General features: G+C 35.1%; 1 protein-coding gene across 5 annotated transcripts in view; it reads left to right on the forward strand.

Annotated features, from left to right (window-relative positions):
- ARID4B (AT-rich interaction domain 4B) overlaps window positions 1-22,902 on the forward strand; it is a 148,046-nt gene that overhangs the window by 75,861 nt on the left and 49,283 nt on the right. For all 5 annotated transcript variants that reach the window (XR_012001063.1, XM_072755938.1, XM_072755940.1 and 2 more), the window contains exons 8-12: window positions 7,015-7,153; window positions 14,866-14,945; window positions 16,818-16,894; window positions 17,902-18,056; window positions 20,955-21,027. Coding sequence is in view for 4 of the 5 variants with exons in the window: in XM_072755938.1 (XP_072612039.1) it covers window positions 7,015-7,153; window positions 14,866-14,945; window positions 16,818-16,894; window positions 17,902-18,056; window positions 20,955-21,027 (524 nt within the window). In the remaining variant the exon portion in view is untranslated. The remainder of the gene's footprint in view (window positions 1-7,014; window positions 7,154-14,865; window positions 14,946-16,817; window positions 16,895-17,901; window positions 18,057-20,954; window positions 21,028-22,902) is intronic.

Here is a 22,902-nt window from a genome sequence, read left to right on the forward strand (position 1 = left end):
AACATTCACTAAATACATCCTTTGTTTTCCTGATACCATATTCATGCTCTTTTTTTTTTTTTTTCTCTAATGCCACATTTCCGTTCATGGTGTCAATCATTCAGTCTTCCAACAGAAATCCTCCCATCTTTATGTGAACCGTTTTGTGTCTTCCTACTCTTCCCTTTGAAACAAACCTGTTTTCTTTCCTCTGAGCCCTCTAAATTCTTTGCATCTATCTAATGTCAAAGACAAATTACTTTTAGTGGGCTGTACTTAGGCCCGAAAGGCTCTAAATTACAAAAGATCACAAGATAAAGGGGTCACAGGGATAAAGAAACCATCTTCAAACAGTTCTGGAAAGAAACATAACTTATTGCAAAGGACAGGAAAGCAGAATGGCGTCAGACTTCTCCATGGTAACACAGATACTGGTAGTCAGTAGAATGTAGAAAAGAGGAATGGAGGTCTCTGATAAAAAGTGGACTCAATTATCCAATATAATGGAACATTGGCAGGAAATGAAAGATACAATGATAATGGATAGAGAAAAAATAGCAAAAGCATTAAGTAAGTCACCCCAAAAATTATATGAGAAGGGAAAACTTAGGATGGAGGTAGAGGAGCAGGTGACTTAAGTATAAAATAAAGTCCTAGTAACAATAGGAAGTCAACAGAATAATGTCTTATTGTATAAATCAGTATAAGAGGATTATTTAGAGATATAGTAGTACCTATCAAAGAAGCAGCTGAAATAGTTACAAGCATAGTGCCTCCATAGCAGGAGAAGAAAATTGGAAAAGATTGGCTTTTTATTTATTCCATTGGAGGTTATTTTAAAAACAATTTTGGACATTTTACTTGGATACAATTGAAAAAATTTTAATGTGTCTAAGCCCATATATTGTCAAAGTAGCTGTTAAAAATAGATATTGAGTTGAATTATTGAAACCTTTAGTGTAAGTTGAATGATTTAATTCAGTGTTTAGAATCACGTATTAAGTCTAATTGTTGCTGAGTTTTGGAGATAGAGATTGGGTAAGCACTATCTCTCGTTTTACTTACTTTGAGCCTGTATCAAACTCATGAAGATAACTATTATTTTTACCTGTATTAAAATTTGGGGAATTGGGCTCAGAAGCCAGTAAGTAATCCAAGGAACACAGGAAGGAAAGGACCATGTTCAAGAACTCACCCATGGTCCATGGGCCTTTTCCCATTTGATTGATTGACTCTTATTTAGATAGAATAGTATTTTCAATTACTTTCCAAATTAGTTCTAACAGTAAATGAAAAGTGACTCCTCTGAGGGAGGAAATTAAAAGACTAATCCTTGCATTGAAAAAGTATTTGGTATTAGTATTTTCCTACTTGTGATTCAGACCATGCATTATTATTTTTTTCTTAACTCTCTGAAATTTTTAGAAAATGTTTTTCTTAATTACTAAGTGAATAATTTCTCTCACTTGTGATTTAGCTTGCTAATGACTTGATTATTTTTAGAATACTCATGGTATAACTATTATTTACTCTTCTGCATATGACATTTGAAATTTGAAATGTTCTATCCAAAAAGAAAAATAAATGAAAAATGTATGATAACATTATTCTTATGAAAGAGTCTTGTGATTATTTGATATTACTGTTCTCTAATAATGTTCTCAGTTTTTTCAGAGGGATATTTTATTGCCATAGAATATTCACTGAAGTACTTCTAAGATAAATCCTTTGATGTTTCTTTGAAAATTAATGACTTCAATTGTGTATTAAAGTTTTACCTCTCATTGCTCATTAGAGTCTTCCATAGTTCTGTAGTCAGCTTCTAATTATGATCAGTGATGTCAGAATAGTGAGGTGGAGTGTATTTAATGTAAAATTATTTCATCAGTGAAGATTTCTACTTCTCTTCTAGCTTTTGAGAGTGTGGTTTGGTTGTTAAGAGTGTGAACTGTGGAGCCACGTGGCCTGGGTGTGAATAACTGTCCATGCCACCTCCTTGCTGTATAACCTTGGGCAGATTACTTAGTCTTCATGCCTCAATTTTCTCATCTATAAAACTGAGATAATAGTATTACCTCTCTCTCAGAGTTGTTGCAAAGATTAAATGAATTCATATCCTTAAAACGTTTATGTTGGAAGCACTGTGTAAATACTAGATATCAAAATCATGTATTGAATGCAAATGTTTTCATGAAACACCAGTATGTGATATGACTTCATTCATAAAAATGTGTTTATATGTAAGTATATAAAAATTCTCCTTACTTAGTGTTTATGTCTTATAGGTAGAACTGTTTTTTTGGCTATGTTATTTCAATTTTCTAAACCAACATTTTCATATTATATACATATTATAGGAAAAACAGTTTTTGTATCTATCAAAAATTCTTTTTAAATTTTGAAAAACATTCCGTCTAATATTTAGTCATGTATTGTCTTTCTTCAACTGTCATCTAGAGGTGTAAACATAAATTTAAAGTAAGATAATTTTATAGAGTATCATCTGGAGTGATCTACAAAAATGACCCAGAATTATGGTGTATTAAAAAAAAATCTATTAGCTGAAGTCTTCCTTTCTTGAAGATGAGACAGAAGCATATAGTTATCACTGAGCAAGTTGATCTTTGTTTTTAAAGACTCCAGCAAACATTCTCAGTTAGTGATATTCCTGTTGAGAATCTCTGTGTATAATGAAAGATTTGCTGTTGCGATTGTATTGCATTAAGTGCAATATAAAAAGACAGACCTAAGGTTGAGAATTAACTATTGGAGAAAATGAAGCCCTGCTCGTCTGTAATCTTGTTTGCTTGCTATTCCTTCCCCCTCACTATGGTGGTCATTCTCACTGCCAAGAGACAGTTCTCACTTAGCACTTAACACCATGATATATAGGCACCACAGGCAGGTACTACAGTTGGAAATTCCCTTCTCCTTAATTGCACTTACTCAGAGTTCTTTCTTCCTTTCTGAGAGATTTTCTGCAACAGAGTCTTGGACCCCGACCTTAAAGTCATTTATCTGACCTTCATTTTCTCTACCATTACTCCACTAAAAAAGTCTTCATTTTGATTCTCTGTCATTTAAAATTTAATTTTGTACAAAGATAAATAAGGTTATCTCTTCCCATGATTCCCCAGACTCGATTGTTACATGAATATATCCCTACCTTTATTTCCTTTTAACAGTTGTTAATCCACATAACTGTTAATCTCCCTCCAGGTATTCCAAAATTGATTATTTTTGACACCTTCCTTCAGTTGAGTTTTATTTGTACTCTAATTGGTTAATTCTAAAGTATTCAAGTATTTTCTTAAGATTATCATTCTCTAATTTTTAAAAGCAAGTTATTGATTATTTGATCAGTTTATAAGTTGATTGAATTTTACCCTTAGAATTTAGCCATTGTATACAGATGTTTTGTTTGATTCTGCCTAAAGAATAGATTACCTGAAATTATAGGAACCATTTGTGTACCCTCACCGCTCAAAAGTGTTTTCCAGTAACCTGGCAGAAGTATATATGCAGTTCTTACAGTAGGAAATCAGTCTGCTTGCTGTTATTTTTTTTTCTCCTTCAGAAGAAGAATAAAGCATAATAAAGCTTATAATGATTCTTGATAGTGATTATTTATGGGCATAGATTTTACCTGGTAACAGTGCTAAAGTTTACACAATAAAGTAGTGATTTGTACCTGGTGGTTATAGGTCTGCAGATCTTTAAAAAAAGTTTTCATTGAGATAATTATCATGCCAAAATTCACCCCTTTAATGTATACAGTGTGTAGTGTTTTTTAGTGTATTCACAGATTGTGTAACCAGTACCACTATCTAATCCTAGAAGATTTTAAAAATTATTTGCTGTTTTATTTTGATATGAGATTTTGACTCTAGTTTCCTTCTTGGTTAAACATGAAAAATTAAAACTCTTTTATTGGTAAGTATATACATGTCCATATGTTTTATATTTTTTAATCTCTAAGGAGCTGTTCATTGTTAGTCTTCCTAATACTAATACAGGTTTTTAATGTAGTGTACAAAATTTGAAACTGAGTTACTTGTCTGAAATCCTAAGGATCATCGAAGTCAGAATTACATTTCAAAATTGAGCTGCTGAGTTTTCTTTTTGAATCTCATCATTTGCTGTTCTTTGGCACATGTCTTGTCTAAAGTTCTTCTACTTGTTTCATAATTAATTTACAATTAATAGTGATGTGCGATCAGTTTTGAGTAATTAGCTGTTAGTCTGTGGTGGTAAACATTTCCATGTAATTAGCTTTGTTGTCAGTGGCATTGTCAGATGTTATGTCACAAAGACAGTGCATTATTTTGTTTTGGCTCTATAAACAAATACTACCTTACCACCAAAGAAGCAACGATATCAGAGGGGATTAAAACCAAGCAGGTTCTCTGCTTGTTCTGTATTTGCTCCCTTAAAATATTTTTGATGCTCATTTATTTTAGTTCATCAGTTTATTGAGTGTCTTGTGTAAATTATTTCCTTGGCTAAAACTCCTCCAGGAGGAAAAGCTAAAGGAACCGTAGGTATATATAATGGTGTGGTTTATACTGATTGTGTACATTATACTGCTTGTATACATTTTGTGATTTCAGGAAAAATAAAATTAGAAATACCATAATAGAAAGAAATCTATTCAGTTCATTTATTTACTCAACAAATATTTATTGAATATCTATGCTTGTGCCAAACACTGTTGAGGTACTTGGGATATATCAGTGAATAAAAACAGGCATTGATAAAAATCTCTGCCCTTCTAGCTTGTATTCTCATAGAGGAGATGGGCAATAAAGAGAAAACAAGGAAGAACTAAATACATTATACAGTATGATCGATTTGTAAATGCTGTATGGAAAGAATAAAAGTGAGAGATTGGGGAGGGCAGGTTGTAAATTTGAATGAGACGGTCAGGGTCACTTAATTGAGGTGACATATGAACAGAGACTTAGAAAAGTCATCAAAAGAGTTTCCAGATGTCAGGGAATAGAGCATTGCAGGCTCTTTGACTGCAAAGGGGAGTAGAGAAATGAGGTGGCAGTAGCTGGTGGGGAAGGTGAGGTCAGGGAATTCTTTTTTTTAAGTGAAATAAATAATAGCATATCAATGGAAGTTGCAGTTTGCTGATGGGACTCAGTGTAGTAGACGCAGAAAAGAATGATACAGGAGAGAGAAACGAGCGGTATTGGAACAAAATCTTCAGTTGAGGAGAGAATGGGCAGGAAATCTAGTTTATAATTGGGCAGTGGTATTAGAGTGGAACTTGGACATTTAATATATGAGGTGGATAGGTGTTTTCTGTTCTTCACTTTTTTTTTTACTATGCCGCTTTCTGATGTCTGAAGTCTTCACACTTGTTAAATCTTAAAGAAATGAGAATTTTCATAAAGATGTAGATGACTTTGTGAGGCAGATAAAGTCCAGTTTTCTCTGTGTTTTAAAGATTTTTGATATATGTTATCTGTGTTTTGGGACTTTCTGTCTTGCTAATGATAATGACATAAAGAGTGTCCATTAAATCTTGGCCAGATAAATCCTTTATGACTGCTTTGAAAAAGCAGTAATTATGGTTTTAAGCTTGGTTATGTTCTACAGTCATTAGAAAGTGAAGAGATAAAAGTCATTGCCCTTGAGAAACACTTCTCATCAGTTAGAACTCAGACTTGGGAGGTCTGTCATTACTCTCCCAAGCTGTGTGCCTGTTTCTAAGGTTTTATGTTGTGCTGACATGAAGGTGTACTGGTTTTACCTGCCTCCTATTACTAACTTCCTAAGTCCCTACTTTGAACTGCTTTAAGTGCCATTTGAAGTACACTCATTCTCAGCAGCCAATTTGGAAAATTTGCTTTGTCTTTACCAGGGGACAATTTTTAAGTCGCTTGATCATGGAAGTCAAATTAGTGATATTTCCTATATCACTCTAAGATGTTCTGTAGTAGCTTTTTCTTTTTTTATATTTATGTTGAAATATATAAAGAAGTGACATTTATGTTGTCAGCCTTTTGGAAAGGCATCAAGACAAGTTTAGAGTATAGTAGATTTGTCCCAGTCAACGAAATAGTTAAATCATGCCCAAGCTTTTAAAATAATGTCAATTTACATTTTTTGTCAGTGAACTTGGTCCTTGTCAACTATCTCAAAAATGTTTTTAACCCTATAGGTAATCAATACTAACCATTGTTCCATTTTATTTTATACAAAGAACATACACTGCAGTCTATTCATTTCTTAGTGTCTTCACTTACTCTGGGCATTTTGAACACTCAGTTGTTAGAATCTTTATTTTCTTTAACACTGATTGTAGGCTTTCTTGGAACCAGATTCAGAGTAGAATTTTTGTTTTGTGTTTTTTTTTTTCTTTTTAGTTTTACTTTTTACTTTTGTCTAAGAACAAGTAGATGGTTTTCGATACTTCCTTTTTCTGCTGACAGTGAACTTCTTTCTAATTTATCAGTCCAATATACAATGTAAACTGGAAGGAATTTCTGAAAATAACAGTACTGTACATTTTATCAATGCCTAATTTGTGTATATTTGGTATTAAGGATAGCAGTGGTGATCTCTTACCAGATTTTCTTCTCTCCCCACCCTAACCACCCAATAAATAAAGATTTTTCTTCCCTTTCTAAAAATTAGCTTTGTATTGGGAATATAAAATGCTATCTGCTGAACTTCTTTGATTTGAGGGTTGGATCAAATATATTTTAGTATATGGGATGTTTCGTTTGAGGCCTTCAGCTTTTTGAGAATTTGGGGACCAGTGTTACTCTGTTCTGTTCTTCTCCCATGATCTTTTAAAGTAGCACTAAATAGATCTAAAAGATGTTTAGGAGAATGATGTGCTTTCTTCTAATGATAACCCTTTTTGTTACTCTTTAGAAATTTAGAAAACAATTTAAAAATTGAAGTTTGCCATTCTGTGAGTTTTAGAAAGTGGGTAAGATTTCTAGAATACCTGTATTTATCAGGTTGGTATGCTCATTCTTTGTGAAGATAAATGGAAATATTTTTTTCTTTCCCTAGACCTGAGGAGGAGTCTTCTTCATCCTCCAGTGATGAAGATGAGGATGATAGGAAACAGATTGATGAACTACTAGGAAAAGTTGTGTGTGTAGATTACGTTAGTTTGGATAAAAAGAAAGCACTGTGGTTTCCTGCCTTGGTGAGTAACTTCAGCATAAAAGTTTAATTTTCAACTATTTAAATTCATGAAGAAAACAATAATCTTACTAGTGTTTTTCATAGGTGCAAAGTAGGGAAGTGTTTTTAGCATCATTTAGTTTATGCAAAGATTACTTTCAAGATTGTCTTTGAGTACCAAGAACTCTTAAAGTCATCCAAAAAGGGCAAAATTATGGTAATTTTAGAGGGTAGGTCTGTGGGAGTTCATTATACTGCTCTATTTTGGGTGGAGATTCATAATGCAAACTTTTAAAACTCCTAAATTCATTGTGCGAAAGACTGCAGAAGAAGAGAATCTTTCTTTTACTACTATTATCTGTAAATGATGTCTATTTATCATTCTTTTCAGTGAACATGATATGTATTCTTCATCCAGAATGCTTATCAGTTCAGTATTTTGCACAAAATAATTGCCCAGTAAATGCTAGCTTTTACAATTAAAACTTATATTGCATCTTACAGTTAAAACTAAACAGGGCAATTATTTCTTTTAATAAATATGAATATTTTGGGATCCCTGGGTGGCGCAGCGGTTTGGCGCCTGCCTTTGGCCCAGGGCGCGATCCTAGAGACCCGGGATCGAGTCCCACGTCGGGCTCCCGGTGCATTGAGCCTGCTTCTCCCTCTGCCAGTGTCTCTGCCTCTCTCTCTCTCTCTCTCTCTCTGACTATCATGAATAAATAAGAAAAAAAAATATGAATATTTTATGATACCTTTGTACCTCTGCATATATCCATCTATTCATCCTAATAGTTATTGAATGCTGTTTGCAAGGACTCTGAGGCAGGTATTGTTTGTCCTCACTTAGAGATCCAGAAACTGAGGAGTGGAAAGGTTAAGTAACTTGGTTAATGGTGAGTAGAAAACTTAAGTGTCGGGGATCTGCGGGTGGCTTAGCGGTTTGGCGCCTGCCTTCAGCCCAGGGCATGATCCTGGGGTCCCGGGATCGAGTCCCATGTCGGGCTCCCTGCATGGAGCCTGCTTCTCCCTCTGCCTGTGTCTCTGCCTCTCTCTCACGGTGTGTCTCTCATGAGTAAATAAATAAATCTTTAAAAAAAAAAAAAAAAAACTTAAGTGTCAGATTATGTGATCATTTCTTTTTTCCTAAAGTACTAAGATTCTTTGTAAGAATTTCTTTTTGAAAATGTTTAAAAAAAAAAAAGAAAATGTTTTTAACAAGTTTTGTGTGTCTTTTCCTAAAATAATATTTTTTTACTGTTAGTATATTCAATATTAAGGTTCTCTCACTGTTTTTTTTTTAATTTAATTTTATTTAAATTCAGTTTGCCAACATATAACACCCAGTGCTCATCACATCACATGCCCTCCTTAATGCTCATCACTCAGGGATGCCTGGGTGGCTCAGTGGTTGAGCATCTGTCTTCAGCTCAGGTTGTGATCCTGGGATCCTAGGATCAGGTCCCTCATAAGGGCTCTCTGCAGGGAGCCTGCTTCTCTCTCTGCCTGTGTCTCTGTGTCTCTCATGAATGAATGAATAAAATCTTTTAAAGAGAAAAAAAAGCTCATCACCTAGTTACCCTGTCCCCCTACCCACATCCCTTTCTGCAACCTTTTGTTTGTTTCTCAGAGTTAGGAGTCTCTCATGGTTGTCTTCCTCTATAATTTTTCCCCACTCAAGTTCCACCCCTTCCCTTATGGTCCCTTTCACTATTTTTTATATTCCACATATGAGTGAAACTATATGATAATTGTTTTTCATTGATTGACTTATTTCACTTAACGTAATACCTTCCAGTTTCATCCACGCGGATGTAAACGGTAGGTATTCATTCATTCTTTTTGGTGGCTGAGTAATACTCCTTTGTGTGTGTATACACACACATACACACACACACACATACCACATCTTCTTTATCCATTCATCTGTTGACAGACACCTCAGCTCCTTCTATAGTGTGGCTATTGTGGATATTGCTCCTGTGAACACTGAGATCTAGGTGTCCCATCATTTCACTACATCTGTATCTCTGGGGTAAAGACCCAGTAGTGCAGTGGGTTGTAGGGTAGCACTATTTTTAACTTCTTGAGGAACCTTCACACTGTTTTGCAGAGTGGCTGCACCAGCTTGCAATCCTACCAATAGTGCAAGAGAGTTCCCCCTTCTCCACATCGTCTTCAATATTTGTTGTTTCCTGTCTTGTTAATTTTAGCCGTTCTCACCAGTATAAAGTAGTATTTCATTATGGTTTTGATTTGTATTTCCCTGATAACAAGTGATGTGGAGCATTTTTTCATGTATTTGTTGGCCACATGTAGGTCGTCTTTGGAGAAATGTCTGTTCATGTATTCTGCCCATTTCTTGACTGGATTATTTGTTTTTTGGGTGTTGAGTTTGAGAAGTACTTTATAGAGCTTGGATACTAGCCCTTTATCTGGCATGTCGTTTGTAAATATCTTGTCCCACTCTGTAGGTTGTCTTTTAGTTTTGTTGACTGTTTCCTTTGCTGTGCAGAAGCTTTTTGTCTTGATAAAGCCCCAATAGTTCATTATTGCCTTTGTTTCCCTTGCCTTCATGGATGTATCTTGCAAGAAGTTGCTGTGGCCAAGTTCAAAAAGGTTGTTGCCTGGGGACGCCTGGGTGGCTCAGCGGTTAAGAGTCTGCCTACAGCTCAGAGCATGATCCAGGAGTCCTGGGATCAAGTCCCACATCGGGCTCCCTGCGTGGAGCCTGCTTCTCCCTCTGCCTATGTCAGCCTCTCTCTCTCTCTCTGTGTGTGTGTCTCATGAATAGATGGATAAAATCTTTTTTTTTTTTTTTTTTTTTTAAAAAAAGGTTGTTGCCTGTGTTCTCCTCTAGGATTTTGTTGGATTCCTGTCTCACATTTAGATGTTCCATCCATTTTGAGTTTATCTTTGTGTCTGGTGTAAGAGAGAATGGTCTAGTTTCATTCTTCTGTATGTGGCTGTCCAATTTTCCCAACACCATTTATTGAAGAGACTGTGTTTTTTCCTTTGGATATTCTTTCCTGCTTTGTTCAAGATTAATTGATCATAAAGTTGAGGGTCCATTTCTGGGTTCTCTGTTCTGTTCCATTGATCTATGTTTGTGTTTTTGTGCCAGTACCATATTGTTCTGAGGATCCCAGCTTTGAAATACAGCTTAAAGTCAGGCATTTTGATGCCACCAACTTTGGTTTTCTTATTCAATATCCCTCTGGCTATTTGGGATCTTTCCTGGTTCCATACAAATCTTAGCAGATTATTTGTTCCAACTCTGAAGAAAGTCCATGGTCTTTTGATAGGGATTGCATTGAATGTGTAAATTGCTCTGGGTAGCATAGACATTTTCATATATTCCAATCTATGAGCATGGAATGTTTTTCCCTTTCTTTGTGTCTTCCTCAATTTTTTTCATAAGTGTACTGATAGAGTACAGATCCTTTACATCTTTGGTTAGGTTTATTACTAAGTATCTTAGGGTTTTGGTGCAATTGTAAATTGGATCAATTCCTTAATTTCTCTTTCTTCAGTCTCATTGTTGGTGTATAGAAATGCAACTGATTTCTGGCAATGAGTTCTAGCAATTTTGGGGTGGAGTCATTTGGGTTCTCTATATATACAGTATCATGTCATCTGGGAAAAGTGAGAGTTTGACTTCTTCTTTGCCTGTTTGCCTTTTATTTCTTTTTGTTGTCTGATTGCTGAGGCTAGAACTTCTGTGTTGAACAACAGTTCACCCATAGTTTCTAAATAGTTTCCTTGATGATGAGAAAAATATTTAAGGATTTATTTTGAATTGTTAGTAATTGGCATTGGACCATCTCAGTATTATTTAAAGAATCTCAGTTATTCATATATGTAAATCTTCCCCCAAAATTGAGATCTTTTGGACAGTGATGAATAATTTTTGTCAACTAGAGTGTGAACTTGTGTTCTAGATCAAACAATCTTGACAAAATCACGTAAATAGTATTTGGGTTTCAATTTTTAAGATTAATTTTTATAAATTGAGTTAATTTTACAAGTGTTTAGTAGCATCACTATGTTAGAAAGCAGTTGTGTACTCCTTGGACCTATAAGTAGGTCCCATGAATTGGACCTGCCAAGGCCAGGCACTGTGTGAAGCTCATTCACCTAACTAGTCTCATTGAATTCTAATTGAGACTGAAAAATAAGTGGATTTACCCCATTTTAACAGAAGGAAAATCTTAGCTTCCATGACTCATGCAGTCTTCTTCCTTTTCATTTTCTTTCACTGTTTCTCCTCTAACCAGCCTTTAAATGTTACCATGCAAGGTTCAGAATATATCACTCTGTATTTTCTTTAGGGCGATCTCATGCCCTTTTATAGCATTGGTTACAGAGTTAACAAATTGAAATGTCTTAGGGACCAAGAAAATCACATAGATGGGTGAACAGGATGAAATATGGATTATTGTTCCTGTGGCAGAATGGAAAGTGAAGCCACTTGCACACCACCACCACCAGCATTGGCCAAAGCTACCATATGTGTAGTTTTCAAAACCCATGAAAAAGTATAAGTTCTTTGATAGCTCAGCTGATAGAGTGGAGGACTGCAAAACCCATGAGAAAACAGAAAAAGGTAGATTTTGTTTACAGGTTTAGACCCAAGATTGATCCCCTGATATTTAGGATGTTGACTCGTAAGTTTACATCTTATATTTCAGACTTCCATTCTGAGCTCTGAACTTGGGTGTCTTAACTATTTAGTATCTCCATTTGGATGTCCTTCAGCCATCTTAAAACTTACTAAGTTTAAAACTAAGTGTATTCTCTCCTCCTTCTTTCCCAAACTTGGCCCTCCTCCAGGATTTCCTCTCACAGTGAATGACACCATTTGCACAAGACAGAAACCTGAGCATCCTCTGCTCACTCATCTCTTCACTTCCCTAATTATCTCTATCACTTTCCTTTAGTGTGCCATTGCCACCACTCTACATCTGAGTCACCACCTCTCTCACCAGGATGATTGTTGTGGTTTTGTCACTTTCAACTCCCCTTTCTCTTTGTATAACAGAGTAGTTTTTATTTTATTCTTTTTTTTTTTTTAAGTTTTATTTATTTAATCTCTACACCCTATGTAGGGATTTAATTCAAAAGTCTGAGGTCAAGGGTTGTATGCTTTTCTGGCTGAGCCAGCCAGGTGCTCCCAAAGCAATTTTTATTTTTTTTAATTTTTCAAAGTAATTTTTAAAAGGCAAATCTGTTATAACATTATCCTTCAGAGCCTTACCCTAAAGATTTTAGATTTTATCCAAAGAACTAACATGGCCTAAAAGACTGGGAAATCTGAACCCTTCTTAACTCTCTTAATCAGTCTAGGCAGAAAGTCAGCCACACTTGACTGTCTTTTGCTCCAGGGACTGGTTCCAGTGCTTGCTGTCTCTGTATCCCTTATACTACACACACATGCACACATATACATCCTTTGTCAAGCCAATTCCTACTCAGTCTTGAAAGCTGGGCTTAAATGTTGTGTCTTTTAAGAAAGCGTTCCTGACTATCTAAATAAGGACTTGACACAATAGCAGTTACATACATGTGTGTTTACTTGTTCAGCACTTGTCTTCTTCCTGACTACATGGGTGGGGCATGTGGGGAGGAGCAGTCACTGCCTTGATCTCTTGTTCTCTGGCATTTATTTAGTACAGTACCTTGATGTGGTAGTCCAGTATCTGTAGAGTGACGAGATGAGTACATGAACAAATGCTAATAACTGACTTCAGGACTTTTTTGAAATGACAGGGAAGTTTCCCTGGATGTTAATAACATATAAAAGACTTTCATCAATGAATTCATTCAGAAGGCCATCAGAATTTAAAGAATGCCTAGTGAAATGCAGTTGCAGTTATGGAAAATGTTAACTAACTTCTTAAAGACTGAATTTAAAAAAGAAAAAAAAAGACTGAATTAGACCTTAACCTATTTCTAGCCTCTTCCTGACCTGTGATGAGAGCACATGCCCTTTTTTTTTAAGTCTATTTATCAGCATCTTTACTTTATTTTTTTAAAATTTTTATTTATTTATGATAGTCACACACACAGAGAGAGAGGCAGAGACACAGGCAGAGGGAGAAGCAGGCTCCATGCACCGGGAGCCCGATGTGGGATTCGATCCCGGTCTCCAGGATCGCGCCCTGTGCCAAAGGCAGGCGCTAAACCGCTGCGCCACCCAGGGATCCCGAGAGCACATGCCTTTAGGTCCCATTGTGTCATTCACTTTTCAGAGCTAATGAGCACATCCTTAAAACAAACCTGTTATATACATACTTAGCTCATTTTTCATGTAAGCATATAACTATATTGTTAACTTGTTCTTAGTATACACAGTGGGCTATCTTGGAGTTAAAATACTGAAAATTTATAGGCATCTTTATCAGCCTTTGGGAAGGCCTGCTTAACTTCACTTTATTTTTTATTTTTATTTTTTCTTTTTTTTAGAGAAGTAAGCCTTTATTTCCTTGTTTCACAAATAAACTTGGCTGCTAACTTCACTTTAAAAAGTAGCTGAGGCGACTCCAGTTACATAAGTCCTCTCTTGGTAGTGATCAATCATATATAGCCTCCAGACAGGTGTCTTCTTTAAGATGTTTACTTTTTTTTTTTTAAGATTTTTTTTTTTTTCTCTTAAAGATTTGAGAGTGAGTGAAAGCAAGAGAGATCACAGAAGAAGAGGGAGAAACAGACTTGCTGCTGAGCATGAAGCCTGATAAGGGGTTCAATCCCAGGACCCTGGGAACATGACCTGAGCCAAAGGCGATACTTAACTGACTGAGCCACCCAGGCACCCCTACAATGTTTGCTTTTTTTTTTTTTTTTAAGATTTTATTTATTTCTTCATGAGAGACACAGAGAGGCAGAGACACAGGCAGAGGGAGAAGCAGGCTCCATGTAGGGAGCCCGATGTAGGACTTGATCCCGGGACTCCAGGATCATATCCTGAGCTGAAGTCAGATCTTAACCGCTGAGCCACCCAGGCGTCCCAGTGTTTACTTTTTAGAGTGGGTAGTATTATGAAGAAAATTTTGTGCTTACATATGTATTTAAATATAAATAATAAGTAGAACCTCATCTTTATCTTTTAAGATCGAGCTACTCTGATGTTGGTTCTGATACTGGCTCCCATTTTGGTTCCTGCTATTCTCCTAGCCATACTGCATACCCTCTGTTAAGGCTTGGGCTTTACCTCTGTTTCCACCCCAGCCTCCCAATTTCATATAGGCTTTCTATTTCTGACTAGAACTTGGTCCACAGCATCAGCCTAGGCATGGCCCCGCTTCTGTTTTCATTTTTTTTAATTAAGATTTTATTTATTCATGAAAGACACACAGAGACAGAGACACAGGCAGAGGGAGAAGCAGGCTCCATGCAGGGAGCCCGATGTGGGACTTGATCTCGGGTCTCCAGGATCACGCCCTGGGCCAAAGGCAGGCGCCAAACTGCTGAGCCACCCAGGGATCCCCCCACTTCTGTTTTCAACACAAGCCTGTGCCAAAATCAGTGTGGGGAATTCAGACTGGAAAGATAGAGGATGTAAATTTAAAATTACTTGTGTGTATTCCCACATGTGTTTACCTGTTTACCCTGCAAACTAAAATTTTTTCTTTAAGCTGAAACTTTTTTGGAAGGATTTAAGTAGTTGATATATACGTAACTATCTGTAAATATGCTTTTTTTTTTAGTTATAATAGTTTTACACTTTTTTTAAAGGTGGTTTGTCCTGATTGTAGTGATGAAATTGCTGTGAAAAAAGACAATATTCTTGTACGATCTTTCAAAGATGGCAAATTGTAAGTATAATTTGCTAGGGATGAAAAACATGTTATTTTTCCAAGTTAGTATGGTAAATGATAAATTAGTTATTTCTAATGACTTATGCTTTTATTTTTCACTATACAAAATGTTTCAAAGTATAATAATTTTTCACATGATCATTTAAATGGGGTTATAGTGTGTTTTCCTTGTTCATTTTTTTTTTCTAAATTCCCAGAGTTTCTAGACTCCCACCATTAACCTAATTTTTCAGTATTTGCCTGCATAGTAGCTGGTGATTTGTTGAGGCGAATTTAGGTGTATCTACCATATCTAATACTTGTTTTCTATGTTTATTGTTCTGGAATATTTAATTGGGCTCTGATATGTTTAGTTTTGTCTCATGGTTATACTGATACCTATTGTATAACATTCGACTTCTCCAGTAGTCTGAGGGTTAAAATGGGTTACTATAAATGTATATTAAGTATTCAAGTGATTTTTCATATAGAACTTTTTTGGAACTGAGTTATGAATTGCTGTGGTTGTTTTTTTTCAAGAATTGTGCAATTAGAAAAGTCATATATTTTATACTTTGTATCTATACTTTAAAAAGATCATCACATTTTAAGATTGGTTTTGGGGTTTTCAGGTTCTGAAAAGTAATTTTAAACGCAATCTGTGAAATCTACTTTAATAAAACTGAGTTAATCAGAAATTTGAACACTGAGATTGAATACTGATCAATGATATTAAATTACTAATTTTTAAATGTTTGGTAATGATATTGGTTATGATTTTTAGAAAGAGTTTTAAAGCTTCATAATGAAGTATATCATAATATCTAGGATTTGCTTCAAAATAATCCATGAGGTGTGGGAGAAAGTAGGTAGGGATATAAATGAAATGGTGACTATGAGTTCATGATTATTGTAGTTGGGTGATGGATTTGTGGTGGTTCATTGCCCTAGTCTTTCTCCTATTATATGTATTAGAAATTTTTAAAATAAAAAGTTAAAACATAGATTGTCTTAAAAATGTACTTGGAATTGTTTTCAGGCTTTTGTAGATTGATTGATATAAGCCAAATGCAGAAGATCTGAATGATGCAGAACAATGATTCATTATTGTAAAATAGGACTATATATATATATATATATTGCATATATTATATACAATAATATGTATATGACATACACTGTCAACATGTTTTGACAGTTGTGAGGTGTATATATATATCACATACACTATTTTAACATGTTTTGACAATTGTGTATATATACTATCTTAACATGTTTTGACAGTTGTATGTATGTATACATATACATATATACATATATACATATGTGTGTGTGTATATATATATATATATATATATATATATATATATATATGGTTGGGGAGTTCCATGAAAGACCTTAAATTATATATTAGAAGTTGTTTTAAATCCAGTTTAAAAACAATTATTAAAAGAACATTTATGTTATAAACAAGGACATTTTCTTCTAATCTTAAATTTAGTAATTTCTTGTGATTATCTTAAGACAATGGCAAATTCTTACTATTTGACTTTTTTTTTATTGGATTGATCCTGCTATCCAAATATTTTCATTTATTATTCTTTTGGATTGCAGAATTGATATTTTCATTTTTGCATTTAGCCAGGGACTCTGACATTTGAGAATACCTTGTTTGTAAAAAAACGTCACTCAAGGTGGAGTCATTCTTAGATGATTGCATATTTTAACATCCTGCCTAGCATTTTATTTGGGAATTGCAACACTGTGTAGTCACCTTCATTGTAAATGTTTCCATATTTTCAAATCATTCTATGGTGTGTAATTGGACTCTTAATCTCTGTTGTGTTTTGTGGCTTTTTTTCCCCTTTAAAATAAAAAAAAATAATGTAGTACTTCAGTGCCCAGAAAGGATGTCCATGAAATTACTAGTGACACTACACCAAAGCCTGATGCTATATTAAAACAAGGTAAGGATAATCTTGAAATAATTTATGGTTAATTTAAAACTGCTGAAGTGTTTATGAAGATCAAACTTTCTTTTGCTCTTTAAAAAATATGTTTTTTTAAAGTTCTGTCTTTGACATTCTGTTTGATTCTGTGAAATTACGCTTTTGTAAACCTGTGTGTCTTTTGCTATTTTAAGGTTGCTTTTCAGGGGCAGCAGTCTTAAGAGGGAAAGAACTAGATCATCACCAATTACTATAGCCTTGCTTTTGCCTACTAAATAGAATACTAGTTCTGAGGATGGTAGAACCAGGAATCAAAAGTAATTTTGATTTGGCATTAGCAATAGTTATATTTTACTGAGGAATATACCATAATTGATTTCTTACTTGGTTTTTGGCATTGTAGACAACTTTATTTTCTTATTGCCCAAGCTCATCAATTCTAATAGTGTGCTATATAGACTGGTTAAAAATCACTAAGAATTTATTGCTTAGAGTTTATTTCCATGTATAGTAAAACGAAAATACCTGTGTCTTGCTAATTTTAGTTTAAGCTAATCATTAATATAATTTTAATTCAGTTTTTAGTAGGAATGAAAACGTATTTATAGTATATTTTCAGCTATTGTAAGTTCATTACATTGGCTCTGTGCTTGGTATATAATGCTGTTTAATAGCGATTTGTTGGATAAAAGATCAGAAATTTACCTGTCCTAAAGTTGTTTTGCTAGGCAGGTTTAATTTCTGTTTAAAAGAAGAAAACTACTCTTTTCCTTTGTATTTGTTTGAACCTAAGTCACTTTCCTATTGTAGCAGTTTGTCATCTATCAATTGGGTACCTGATGCTTAGGACTGCTAGGTTTTAAATGAGTTGCTACAGTGTACAGTACCTGGCACACAGCAAACACATGGTAAATCTCAGTAATATTAGTACAGCAGTTTTAAATTTTTTTATCTTGTTTAATGTTACTAGACAAATCAGTTGTCTTAATTTCTCCAGTTCACATAGTTAATGGTCCTCTCTTCAGCCTTTGATCAGGCCCTTGAATTTCACAAAAGTAGAACTATTCCTGCTAACTGGAAGACTGAACTGAAGGAAGATAGCTCTAGCAGCGAGGCAGAGGAAGAAGAGGAGGAGGAAGATGATGAAAAAGAAAAGGAGGATAATAGCAGTGAAGAAGAGGTAAGGACAAATAGTTGATATCTTTTAAAATTCGGGCTAACAGTTGGGCTTCCTCTGTGAGTTAGAATCTAGCCCAAAGTCATCAATCACTTCAGTATTTTTAGTGTTAGAAATATTTCATAATAAAAATGTGCTTGTGTTGTCCATCATAACCATGTAGTTTTCTTGCTTACCTAAAATAGAAATATGGTCTTGTGAAATTAAAAATATTAAGTATAGTTATTTCAGCAACCTCAAAAATGTTTCTTAATCTTGCTGTGCTTTTGGTTTACCAGATAATAAGGGAAATACCCACCTAACAGAACAAAACACTGCTTTCAGATGCTTTTGGTCATCATGTGACCAGCCATCACCCCCTACAGTGTTTTCATCTGCACATTTTATTGAAATACCTATAGAAGTATAAAATATATTTTCCATCTAGTAGTATTAAAAGAATGATTAGCAAAAAAGGAGTATAAAAGATCTTAGATTCCCAGAATCTTTAATTATATATAACACAAATGGGTGGGTAGTTCTAATCAGATCATAAATAAAGCATCTATGAATTCATGTGGCTCAAGGAGATAAAATTTTAGATTTTACTGTATCTGGTACTTTAGGTCTAGCATTGGTAAGTACTAACAAAAGGTGTCCATGATACTACTAGTGACATTGCACCGTTGTACTCTTTATGGTTTGTTGAATGGCTTCCTAAAAGTTATTGATGAATGGTGCAAATGATGAAGGCTGTATATTTGACCATCAAGTGAATTGGATTGAATGATTTCAGGAAACTTAAATAAGTTAATGTCAATATGTAATATTTTAGGTAAGTTGTTGAATTCTGCCTTTTAAGTGTAATAAGCAACTATTGATGAAATAGGATTGTTTTAGAATTTATGTTTTATGACAGTGATCTATGATGCCAGTGTGTAGTGTAGAAGTTTCTTAGCTTCAGCCTTTCCCACTGCTGTTTAAAATTCAAAAATGAACAAGCAGTCCTTTGCTTAAAACCTCCCCAATAGCTTATCACCCTCAAAGTCAAGCTTCACTTAAAGAACCTTCTTTACAGTCTGGCCCCACCTTTTTATCCTTTCTCTTGGTATACCCTGCCACTTTGAACTTGATGCTGTAGCAATATTACATTACATACCTGTTTCTGCTCAACCTGTACATATACCAGTACCTCTGCCTACAGTGCCCTTCCTTTTCTCCCCCGCTTAACCTGGCAAACTCCTGTTCAATTTTCAAAACCCTACTAACATGTCACCTCTGAAAAGGGAAACCTGTGAAGCATCACCTACCTCACCTGAAGAAACTCAGTCACTCCACTTGCTAGGCTAACCTAATACTGTTACTTGTGCATGTTTTTGTAATTTATGCACACAACACACACACACACACACTCTTGTCAGTTTTCTACCCTATCAGCTCTGTAAGGGTAAAGAACCCTGTGTTATTTGACAGATTGTCTGTCCTAATGTGTAACATGTAAATAAATGATGATCAATAAATATTAGTTACTAAAATTTTTGTTGCTTAGATTTGTGTTTTATAAAGCAAATCTGATTTCTGGTTTAAACATTTTCTTAAGTTAAATACAAATTTCACTGAAATATTTTTGTGACAGGAATACATTTGGAAGTTCATGACAGTCAAATATATCAGGAGGCATTTAAGATAATATCTAGAAAGTAGGTTTCCTTAGATTTGTATCTAACCCAGCTTCTGTGGACCATGTTTAAATTGACCATGTTTAAATTAAGTGCAGATTTTTTTGGTAAACAAATTAATAATTATAATTTATTTTTCTCTGCTCAGCCAGCAGATCTAAACGTTTATCAACATGAATTTTGTTTCTGGTTTTTAACTTGCCTTCCTTTGCTCTGCTAGATTTTAAAATAAAGGGGCAAAGAATGTCAAAAGAATGGCATTAGACACATGATTTTTAAAATTAAAATGATAGGTTTATTTAGACTATCAGTTGAAAAGTATGCTCTTAAGTTTTACCATCAAGGATACATTTGTTTCAGCCAGAGTAACTGTTAAGGCCTAGGTGTAAATTTTAATCACTTTCTCTGCAGTTACTCCTAATCATGTTCTCTAATGGCAGGCTCCATTGCTTATTTTTCTTTTATTTGACTCAGCACCTAGCATAGTGCCTACACTTACTGGTGCTCATTAAGTGGTTTGTTGAATGGATGATAGTCACTGAATTGATGAGTTCCTCCATCTCACCAACTACCCTGCTCCTTGCAGGTCGCTTCAGGACCAGCTCCCTACTGCCACAGCCCCTGGCCACAGCAGCAAGAAGCTAGTCCCTCCCTTGTAATTGATAAATCGGGGAACTATTTTATTACTTGAAGATTTCCCTAAGTCTGAATCTTCAGGTATTGTAGATCAAGTTTGTTCCCCACTTTACTGATTTTTATAAGCTTGAAGTGCTATACAGTGGGGCTGTACATAATGAAGGATACTTGTAGTTACAGCTAATGGGACCCACACTTGTATAATTCTGGAGGAGCAACAAGAAAGTCCGTTTTGATGTTAAACCCTGACCCAATATACTATAAGTAAGAGTAGGTCTTCTTGAGCCTGTGGCCCTGATTTAAAGAATAGATATCTGATACAGTAAAAAGCTCATGAATCATCTTGCTAGTCTCATTTTTTGTATGAGAATTTACATTTGGGATTGCCACTACTGAGATACCTTTTAGGGCATATTCCTTTGGAAAGCATAAAAATGTCTAGACTTGCTTGATTTTGAAGCTTAGTGTTGAGAAATAATTTTTACTTGGTAAAAAGCCTCTGAAATATTTTAGTGAATATTAGTCTCTACTGTTGGTAGGAAATCTTATATTACTAAAATGCTTCATTGAGGAAAATAATATTCTCTTCTTCTATGACTAAAATTAGGAAGAAATAGAACCATTTCCAGAAGAAAGGGAGAACTTTCTTCAGCAGTTATACAAATTTATGGAGGATAGAGGTGAGTTTTTTTTTTTTAATTCATGATTGATGTTGTAATGTATCACATAGATCATGAATACTTTAAGAATTCTGTCAAGCTTCGTGTCACTAGTAATCATGGCTCTCTTATTGATTGCCAGAGTCACCAGCACCTACCATAGTGCCTGTCCTATAGTGAATGGAATGAGGGCTTTGACAGTATTTTGATGGATATTATGGCCATGGATCCATGTGGCCTGTATTCACTTCTGCTTATCTGGCTACCTATCCATGGGTCCCCAGAGAACTGTTAATACTAGGGAGTGGGAGCTGAATGGGAATCATATTACCAATTTATTTGCACCTACATAGGTGCTTCCAATAAAAAGCTTCCCTCTCCAGAATCACTGTTTGATGAACCTAGGGTGTGTGTGTGTGTGTGTGTGTGTACATGTGAGTGAGACAGAGAGTGGGGGAGGGGAGAGATGGGCCATAAGCCTTCTTATGACCTAGCCACACAGAACTAAGCAGAGAATTAAACCATTCAAAGAAAGTTAGATGTAGAGAAAGCTGATAGACTCTCAAGTAAGCCTTGGCTTAGTTCTTTGAATCTGCCTAATGTTGTTAAAGAAATGCAAGAATTGAAGGAAAGAAGAATGGGTGCTAACCTTTAACTTACCCTAGTAACCTGGCACTATAGTACCTATGGCCCTGTTACTCTGTTGCTTATCTGCTATTCAGAGTATCATGTCTCCTTTCCTGGGAAGATACTAGAAAGAGAATAGGGAAAGGCAGAAAACTTTCTAGCTTGAGGGGGACAAAATGAATCTTACTTGGAAGTGTCACTACTCAGGGAATTCATTTTTTGGGGGGATGGCAATTAACATTTTTTAAATCCTCATTTGTATTGCTGGTAAGTAGAAGCTGGCTCTGTGTCTTTTGCTTTAGTAAGTGATAGTGGCTACTTATTTATGATAGTGGTAATGTAGGTATCTTTTTATTGTTTGATATGAAATGTCTTTGCTTTCTGTATTATTTCTTTGTGTGAAAAGAGGCTTGGCCTAAGAAGGTGGTTTAGGTGGGTGGGTGGATTTCTTAGGCTTTTATATAAGATAAATAAAAACATAAAATCAATAAAAGCTGATATTAGAAAAAGTGGTAAAATATGACTATGTCAGTCATAGGTTGTTTTGAAAAAGTGACAGTTGTTTTGAAAAGCTACAGTTATATCTCCATTCCATTATTTCCTCTACCACTTTCTAACGGTAGAAATGTTCCACATTAGAAAGAAACAAAAGTAGGGGAGCCTGGGTGGCTCAGTTGATTGAGTGTCGCACTCTTAGTTTTAACTCAGGTCATGATCTCATGGGTCATGAGATCAAGCCCCGTGTTAGGCTCCATGCTCAGCAGGGAGTGTGCTTGGAATTCTCTCTCTCTCTCTAACAAATAAACAAGTAAATATCTATAGAGAGAAACAAAACTATATAGCTTACCTTGGAATCATTGTTTAGACTAGTAGCAAATTAATAGCATACAAAGAAAGTATCATGAAAATAATTCTTTGTGAAGCAGTTGCCTATCAATTATCTCAGCACTTTCTTCAGTTCTACCAAACTTTGTTTCCTTGATTTAAAAAAAATTTTGTTTTGGGATACCTGGGTGGCTCAGTCGGTTAAGCATCTGTCTGCCTTTGTCTCAGGTCATGATCCCAGGGAACCCCCACATAGGGCTCCCTGCTCAGGAGGGAGTCTGCTGCTTCTTCCAGTCCCTTTGCTTGTGTTCTCTTTCTCTCTGTCAAATAAATAAAAATAAAATCTTAAAAAAAAGTTTTTTGTTGTTGGTATTTTGTTTATCAGCTATTTATTCTTTTGCTCATAAGGGAAATGAAAATAGAATGAAAATAATATAAGGTTTC

This window comes from Vulpes vulpes, chromosome 4 (assembly GCF_048418805.1).
Source record: "Vulpes vulpes isolate BD-2025 chromosome 4, VulVul3, whole genome shotgun sequence".
In the NCBI taxonomy this organism is placed as follows: domain Eukaryota; kingdom Metazoa; phylum Chordata; class Mammalia; order Carnivora; family Canidae; genus Vulpes; species Vulpes vulpes.